The sequence below is a fragment of the Paralichthys olivaceus genome, chromosome 15 (genome assembly GCF_024713975.1).
Source record: "Paralichthys olivaceus isolate ysfri-2021 chromosome 15, ASM2471397v2, whole genome shotgun sequence".
Classification (NCBI taxonomy): domain Eukaryota; kingdom Metazoa; phylum Chordata; class Actinopteri; order Pleuronectiformes; family Paralichthyidae; genus Paralichthys; species Paralichthys olivaceus.
Genome location: NC_091107.1, coordinates 16,525,336 through 16,534,634, shown reverse-complemented (window position 1 = coordinate 16,534,634; position 9,299 = coordinate 16,525,336). Strand labels below are relative to the sequence as shown.

Sequence of the window (9,299 nt, the reverse complement as noted above, 5' to 3'; positions counted from 1 at the left end):
CCTGACAAAGCTATTATTTGTCTGCTTTTGCAATTTGAACTGCAGGCATATCGCCTTTATTTAGTTTTCAATTTCCAAGAATTAGTACAGAGCGTTGTACAGAGAAACTGGGTCAAAATGTGTGTGTGTGTGTGTGTGTGTGTGTGTGTGTGTGTCTGTCTGTCTGTGTGTGTGAGAGAGGGAATTTCAGAGCGAGAGAGAGAAAGAGAGATGCATGTGTGTCACAATGGAGAAGTCACTTCAGTTCCATTTTTCATCACAGACGCAACAGAAAAACGGATTAAAAAGCTTTATTCAAACTAGCATGATCAGGCAGAATATTTACGCCAAATAAGCAACATCAAAATCTGACAATTAACTCGACATGAAAATAAAGCAAGGCCATTCTCTCCCATATTGTCTTTGATCCACTTAGTGGGATGGAGCTGGATTACGTTTGATGCAACTCCCGAAGCATTACTGCACAATCTGAACTGGCAAATCAACTGAGGAAAAGAAAGAAAACTGAGCTGCGCACACAAATGAGGAATAACACACTTTTTTTTTTTTTTTACTATATCGAGCACAAGCACCCCCTGTGCCGTCCGATCACAGTGAATACAGAAGATATCAAAAAAGTCTACTGTATAAAAAACACAAAGTATAAAGCAGTTAAATTTACAGTAATCTACTGGTTCTAAACCAAAAAGGCTGAGTCCCTTTATCCAACAACTCCTATTCAAGGTGGTATTTTCTCATGGGGATAAATACTGTACGAAATGCCATTATTTCATTCATCAACAGTCTCAGATACAGAATCTTTTACAATGCGGAAGGCACGCAAGGGGCTCATCATTTATATATATATATATATGTGCAATTTATAATACTTTAAAAACTGTTGGAATCAATCGGTTCTGGCAAAAGCTGCACTTACATGTTCTACACAGCGAGAGATGCTTCATAAAATGACACCACGAGTCAGACAGACAGTTGTGTTTATGTGCTCAGCAGCCTGGTCTAAAAATTAGAGGGGTTAGATTTCCCTGACTCAGACTGTTACCCGATACGTCTGAAGATGCGTCCACATCAAGAATAGGGTGCATATTTCAAAGTGCTGTCGTATGCTCTGTACTTTTCCCTCTATGTGATCAGCACTGTTATTTTTCTTATTACTTGCAGAGTCAGTGCAGGAATACTGCACCTATGAATAACACAACCTTCCTCATCTCACTACGCCTTAACCACTTACTTGTAAATACTTTTGCACCCTAATGAGGGATCCTAATAAGCTCCCTGTTTCTGAGAAAGGCCTGGGCTTCACAGTAGTGCAACTGCGCTACCGTCTGAGGTCAAGAAAAGTAGTCTTGTTTTAGTTAAACGTATGTACACTATCAAAACAACATCGTCTGCACTAAACTACAAAAACGCAACACAAAAAACGCCCTTGAAGAAGCTCACAGAAGCAGCATTAATAGTAAATACGTAAAATATCTATAAAAACATGTAGTCATAAAACAACACCTTGTTTTAAATTCCCTTTTTACCATGGCAAAGATAAATACATTTGAAAAATGTTGCTCTTTTCATTTAACTTAACATTTAACACATTTTCTGTTTAATTTCCAGTGACTGACATAATTTGAACCATGTGCATTAATAAATGCAGTGAGTATTTGTAGTGCAGTTTCATCAGCCTGGGGGAACAGAAGATGTAATAGCTTATACTGTATGTGTCATAAGCAAAATCTTATCACAAAGAAAAGTTAATTTTGACAATACTTTAAATTGTGTTCGAACCTTAGGGCACACTCTGGTACTGGCCCAGTTCGTGATGTCAGCGTCCCACTGCATAAATATTTCACCTGAGGACACACCTGCCTCATGCACCCTGCTTGGAACACATTTTCTGTTTGAAAACAATCAATGTTGCAGTGTTGTTTTGCGTTTCCCTAATACACCCATATTAACGAATGCCCAGTCAGATACTTTACAGCACCACGGAATCTCTGTAAAGTATGAACTGCACTTCTGCGCGTGTCAGAAATCTACAGAACTACATTATCTACAATCAAATAAAAAAAAGTCTGTGTCTCAATTCTGGGGCTGCATCCCTTGGAGGCTGCACTTAAGACCGATTGCTGCATGACTAGGCTGTCTGACAAATGCTTTTCTCCATCCCCAAGAAACGAAGGCTCCAACGGGAGAATCCTTCCTGGCCCAACCTTTCCCAGGGTTCATTGGGTTTCAGTGACAAAGCATTTTTCAAAGAAGTAACAGCGCTGGCAAGCGAAGCCGACAAGACTGCCAATGCTTCAACCCAACAGTACACAGTTACAAACTAAGGGGCATTGAAACTTTCTTGGATGGGCCATCTACACCTCTGTTGCTAGGCAACAGGGGCGGGACAAGCTGGTGACCCTGATCACGGAAAGCCTGATCAATCCGTCTCATTTCGTTCCGGTCTTCTCGGTCATAGATCGCCTCCTCTAAAGGATGCAGTTGACTTGAGACACACATTACGGATCTCCTGTTTGTTTGCATTTTCCGCGTTTTACAGTTTTGTTTTCTTTCATTCTCTTTTTGTCATTTTCTCACATTCATCACTGTTAGTACAACAAACATTGTAAAAAAAAAACTTATCACCGATTATTGTCATTGGAAAGTTACTAGTTGAACGAGCCTCGGTAAACAGCAAGACTCATAATATAGTTGTTGTATAGTAATTGTTTTATCAAAAAAAGAAAAGGAAAGAAAGAAAGAAAGATAAATACCAAGTGCAAAGCCTGAATCAATGATAAAACCAGCTACAGTTGTGTATTTACCAGGTTTATGGAAGAATCTTATTCACCCTGTTTCATGTGTATTTACAATTAGACGTGTTTGCTTAAGAAATGTTGCATGATCGTGACCCTACTGATGGTTTTAAGAACGATACGGCACATAACGTAACCCTGGAGAGAAGGCAAGTTTTTCCACTGAGGAGCTTCAAAGCATTAAGGAGAAGGGGAAATACTACATGAGGCCACTCTATTAACGTCCAGATGTTCTGCCATGAATGGTTCAGATCCTATTGTCCAAATACTGAACATTTGAAAATACTTAGAATCATGCAGATTCATGCTCAGAAGAGAAAGAAAAACAGGAAGAAAGCTGAGGCGATTAGTGGTCGATGTTCGTATGTGGGGGGGTGGGAGGAGCTGGAGAGAAAGGAGCGTTGGAGAAGAGAGACTGGGGGAGGACATCTTCTCTTGTGAGTCACAGGGGGAAAGTTTCAGCCACTGCTTCCCACGAAGAGATGATTATATCATGGCAGTTCTCTCCTGGGTTCCTGCTGAAAGAAAAGACAAACAAAAAGAAGAATTAGCCACGACAAGAGTCCAACCTCAATATAAACTTGTAGAAAGTCCCCACTCATGCAACAGTGGATCGTGACTGGTTACTGCCACCATTGTTGACATGTTGTCGGCTTTCAGGGATTTCAGGTTTTGCTGTAATTTGGTAAATAATTTTCATTTTTTTCAAATCAGTGGTTTTGAGCATATTCGTTTTTCACAAAATCATCCATGGAAATCGGTCAGACTAACAATAAATAAGATATGACAAAGCCATTAACTACTACAGGGTTGTAGGTGTAAATAAAGCATGCACAAGCAGGCATCACAACGTGCTATTTGGTATTTGGTGGGCCAGTATTACAGCTAAAGATGGGAAGATGAATGTATTGTTGAGATTTGGTTGAGCAGAGATAGTGTGTAGGGATGTGGATGTGGCTCTCGGGACAGTACACGCTGAGAACCTATTCGGGACAATTCATTCTCTAATCCTCCCCCCCCCCCCTTCTATCTGTGCCATCACTTTGCCCCGAATCTCTGCCAAGCCAGCCAGATGTGCACACCACATATCTGACCAGCAGCCAATTTTTATTCTAATCTCCGCTCTCTGTATAAGCTGATAGGTTTTCTTACTCGAGAGACTGGCCAATTTAAATTTTAGCACTCACAATGGCGTCGGATTTGGTTTGAGCAGAGTTTTGGATTTGCGAGGGATAGCGGCCCTGGCCGGGGACGAACAGGAAATGAGCTGATTCTGCTCTTTTTTATCTGGAAAATATGTTCACTAAGGGATTACACCAAAGATTTGAATTTCGGGAACTGTGACAAAGTTTTTGAGCCGAACCAAACATGTATACCAAACAGGAAAGGATAGAAAATGTCTACACACTTATAGTGGATCTACAGAATGTAGTCAGCAACCAGCATACCTCCACTTGTAGAATGGACTTCCTTTCATTTTGAGTACTTAAGAATGGAAAAAAGAGACAAGTTCAGTTGTGTGTGTGTGTGTAAAACTTTGACTCACACTCACAAAGACATACACAAGACACACTTTCGCTCTCTCTCTCTCCCCAGATACACCTGTGCGTTTATGCATATTGATAATGTTTAATCTTTCAGAGCATCACGTGTTTCAGTTTAGTCTGCAGGTCCAGCTGTACAAAGACAAACAACATCTGGATCGTATCAGCACTTCCACACTGGTTTACAGTCGACTGTGTGCGGGGCCACCACTGCCAGAGGCTCTACAGCCCCCCCCCTCCCCCAACACCCCCACAGCACCATATGCATCTCATTTCATTCAGCAACACGTCTCTGTCCTTGAAGAGAGAGAGAGAGAGAGAGACCCCTCCATGTCTGGGCTTCTCTGAAGTACTCCCCCCCTCGCTCATCCACTGCTTATGCTCTGCCTCTGTTATGCATCTGTAATAAATGACCTACATACTACATTAGACATCGAAACATTTTCAGTTTGGGGTGGATTGGAGGGGGGTGTTTGTTTGGCCTGATTATGCATTGAAGTGCTGATACTTTTCTCTGGAAACACACAGATATCTAACATCAGCATGACTGTGGTCTTATTTTAAGACCAATATTACAATATTAATTGCTCTGATTTTTCTTTCTGTTGCCTTTATAGGTGCATTATCATCTATTATATATTTCAGTTGAATGTATTTAATTTGTTAAGTAAATATTTTGATCAAATTCAATATTTTACACCAGCAACATCAACGACCCTCGGTTTTCATTTGTATCACATTTTAATGAAAAAATATATATATTGGGAGTCTGATACAGTTCAATAGTTTAGCCCATGCCCTGTTTTTGTATTTAATGTCAATCAAGTAACTAGTAACAATAGCTGCCAGATATTTTAAGTGGAGTAAAAAAGTATATTTACTTCTAAAATGTATAGTGAAGAAGGTGTGTAGTAATTGGGATCAAAATAAATTCCCCAAAACGTAATTCTGGTTATGTGCAGTACTGAACTAAGTACAGTACTTGAATAAATGTACTTAGTTACTTTCCCCCACTGCTTGTTAAAACTATGCGTAGACCTTGAAGATCATCTCATGCCCTAAAAGAAATATCAGAAAATGTATTCATCAAATGTGTGTAACTTAAAATAACCAGAAACACAACATTTAGACAGTTGACACTGAAAAACTTGTCTTTCTTATGTTAGAAATACTTCATGACATGTGAAATGATTAAATTACTTTAATATGGGGATATATTTAGTAGTAAAGGCTTTACTTTTGACCTGTAAAAATTATTAAGTTAGGGGGGTTAGAACTAGAGTAAATCCCTTTTCACCTCCATCATAAGCTGCATGATATTTAAAATAATGTATCACATCTGTTCATCAATCATCAGTATCAGTTTAACTCGCGGCCATGTCATGTCATACATACCTCCAGTGTGGACGCTCTGGAGTCTGTGGTCTCACTTGGCCCTATGCTTCTGGGTATACTGGACACAAAGTACCCGGCTCCTTTCGGGATTATGGGCTGTCTCACCACCACTTTGCCTTTCCTGGTCTCTGCGAGGAACAAACTGTACCAGTAGGCATCGCTGGAGATCAGGGTGGAATCTGCGATGGTGGAGCTCCTCTGGCTGATCACACTGTTTCTGCTGATCACGCTGTTCCTATTGGCCGGGGGGATCTTTATGGCCTTTGGCTTTGGTTTTTGACACTTCAGCACAATAATAACCAGGATGGTTATCAGTAGCAGAAATGACACAGCTCCTAAACCGATCACCAAGTACAAGTTTAGGTCTGTGAAGACGTCATATTCTAGTGGCAACTCTGTGGTCTCTGAAAAGGACATGGCGTGTTCCACAGTTGATATCTTGATGGTGACAGTAGCAGAGAGCGCAGGTTGGCCATTGTCTTTGGCAATGATGACAAGCCGCTGTTGCCTTGGGTCTCTGTAGCTGAACATCCTTGTCGTCCGGATTTCACCGTTATACTGATCAAGACTGAAGAGGGATGCGTCACTGATCTGCAGGAGCTGGTATGTGACCCTTGCGTTCTGCTCCGAATCCGCATCAATAGCAATTACTTTGGCGACCAAGTGCCCCTTCTCTGTGGACCTGGGTATCACCTCCTCTATCAAGGAGCCCTGCGCCCGCCAAGGTGATACTATGAGTGGAGTGTTGTCATTCTGGTCCAGAATGATGATGTGAACTGTCACGTTGCTGCTCAGCGGGGGAACACCTGAGTCTCTCGCCTCAATGTGGAAAAGGAAATCCCTCTCCCTCTCATAGTCAAAGGTTTTCAGGGCATAAAGATCCCCGTTCTCAGGGTTGATGGAGAACAGCATTGACATAGACGTGTTAACGATCTCCTTCTCCATTATGAAATAGACCAAGTACTGGTTCTCATTCAGATCTGGGTCAAATGCACTTAGAGATGTAAGCAGCGCCCCTGGTACGTTATTCTCCACCACATGGATTGTGTAGAATGACTGAGAGAACTTGGGTGCATTGTCATTGACATCAAGAATATCAACGGTGATGGTTTCGTTTTCACACAAGGGCGGCGAGCCTTTGTCTGTCACTCTCAGTATGATTTCATATTTGCTAATGACCTCTCTGTCCAGAGGCTTTGAGAGCAGCAGCTCAAAGTAACCCTCTGAGGATTTGTTGAGAACGAACGGTAAGATTTCCTGTTGACTCAAGCTGAGCTCCACTTCCCCGTTGACCCCAGAGTCCCTGTCGCTGACGCTGACCACCGCGATCAGTGCCCCCACAGAGACATCCTCGGTCAGTGCACTTTTCAGAGACTTGACGGTCACTTCAGGGTAGTTATCGTTCACATCCATAATGAACACCATCACCTTGCAATGGCCGGACAGCGGGTTGGCCCCTCTGTCCTGGGCCTGTATGTGCATCTCAAAACTTTGACTCTCTTCATAATCGATCACCCCCTTCACCCTGATTTCACCCGAGTTTGGATCAAGTGAGAAGAGCTCCTGCGTCTTCTCCGAGGTGTACAGTGTGTATGAGTAGATCAACTGGCTGTTTTTGCCTTCATCCAAGTCTGATGCGTTTAACTTCATGATCACTGTCCCTGCAGCCGAGTTCTCTGACACGTTGACTGCAAACACCGGCTGACTGAACAGGGGGGCGTTGTCATTGATATCCAGGACATTAATGATGATGTTGGCTGTGCCGGAGCGGGGAGGCACCCCTCCATCCACAGCGGTTAAAATCAGATTATGAACTGCATGTTCCTCTCGGTCCAAATTACCACTGAGGACCAAATCGACGTATTTGGAGCCATCGCTGCCAGCTTGTATGTCTATGATGAAGTATTTGCTCTCGCTGAGATAGTAGGTCTTGATTGAATTGGCCCCCACATCCGCATCCACGGCGTTTGTCAATGAAAACCTCTCACCGGGAGGGGTCGCCTCCGAAATGTCCAAGGGCATCGTCTTCCTGCGAAACACGGGCGCGTTGTCATTAATGTCCATGATCTCCAGCTCGATGTTGAAAATGCGAATGGGGTTCTCGAGGATGACGTCCATTTTCAGAAAGCAGGAGGTCGTCTTGGTCGTGCATATTGTCTCCCTGTCCATCCTCTCGCGGATGATCAGCTCCCCCGTCTCTTTGTTGATGTCGAGGTAGTTTTTGCTGTGGATGACATCGAGCTTCGCGCTGCGCTGCACCAGACTGCGAACATCCAGACCCAGATCCGTGGCCAGGTTGGCAACAAAGGAGCCCTCTTCCATCTCCTCCGGAATAGAGTAGCGAGTGATGGAGAGCGCACATCCCCACAGCGCAAAAAACGTGAAAACAGCCACGACCGAGCGTGTCCGTGCAGCTGCAAAGATCCGCGCCATCGTTCTAATGTGTTTTTAAAGCTAGAAATGAATCAGATCCGCCCGCACGATCAGGTTGTCTTGATGGAGTTGGACGCCGGTGTCATCCTCGCAACCACGAGTTGTAGCTGCTGCAGCTGCACCAGGCCATGTACAGCACACAGCTCTGCAGGGGCGTACGAAGGGGGAGGGGAAGGGGGGGGGAGTGTGCATGTCAAAAGTCAAGCACCAAAATTTCTATGATCCATCATTTTGTGCAGCGATTTGCACTTCTAAGACTCCCACTATATTAAATGTTATTCCATGAAATCATTAACAGAAGTTGCATAGCTTCTGTATGAAAGCACAGGAACTTGAGGGGAAAGTAATTGTGCACTTGTGTATGAGCACACACAGACATTAGGCCACAACATCAACACTGATCACCACATAATGATCGATACTTTTTTTCAATGAGTAAAAATCTTTTCGTCAGAGCTGCGGGTGCATTCCTCAGCCATCCAACTCACTCTCCTACTCTCTGTCTTGCGCAAGCAGACACAAACGAATCGACACGCACTCACACACAAACAGTGTCCTCGGACGCACGTGTAAACTCAGACTGGGTAAAAAAATATGTGAACTGGTGAATTTAGAGCTGGAGGAGATGGAGGGGTGCCCTCAGTGTGGCTCGATTTGGTTGGCAGTGAGCAGCTCGATTGATGGAGACATAGAGGAGCAGTAAATTACAGACAGAGCTGGTAAAAACTGTAAAAAATAACTTTTTTATGGTCCAAACGTATAAAAGACCCAGCACTATCACTGTGAACTGATCGCTTGATCACTATAACCAAATTATTTCAACAACATTTGTATGGGAACAATTCTGTCCCAAGCTTTTTGATCCCTATAAGTGGTTTCTACTGTATAAGTATGAGAATAAATAGATAAATATGGTGCCAACATACTTAAAAATTGTATGTAACTGAATTGCATTAAACATATTGAAGAAATACATAAATATGATGCAAACATACATGAGAATTATTGCACAATGAAATTATATGTATTGATAATAGATAAAGATAACAGACATGCTGTATTATAATGTACTATAATCAGTGCATACATTGCTCTTGGTTAAGAGTCCAGCAGTCCAATGTGTAGAACCATT

General features: G+C 42.7%; 1 protein-coding gene across 4 annotated transcripts; it reads right to left on the bottom strand.

Moving 5' to 3' along the window:
• Window positions 1-275: 275 nt before the first annotated feature.
• LOC109628641 (protocadherin alpha-C2-like) lies at window positions 276-8,332 on the bottom strand. Of its 4 annotated transcripts, none has more exons than XM_020085857.2 (3): window positions 5,735-8,332; window positions 4,244-4,280; window positions 276-3,313 (listed from the first exon to the last, which is right to left on the bottom strand). In XM_020085857.2, exons 1-2 carry the CDS (start codon window positions 8,165-8,167, stop codon window positions 4,269-4,271), a joined length of 2,445 nt encoding a protein of 814 aa, XP_019941416.2. In that variant the 5' UTR covers window positions 8,168-8,332; the 3' UTR covers window positions 276-3,313; window positions 4,244-4,268. The 4 variants fall into 4 exon arrangements, with proteins under 4 accessions (XP_019941416.2, XP_069366102.1, XP_019941414.2 ...); XM_069510001.1 differs by having other exon boundaries at window positions 276-3,310; XM_020085855.2 differs by lacking the exon at window positions 4,244-4,280.
• Between the last annotated feature and the right edge of the window lie 967 nt (window positions 8,333-9,299).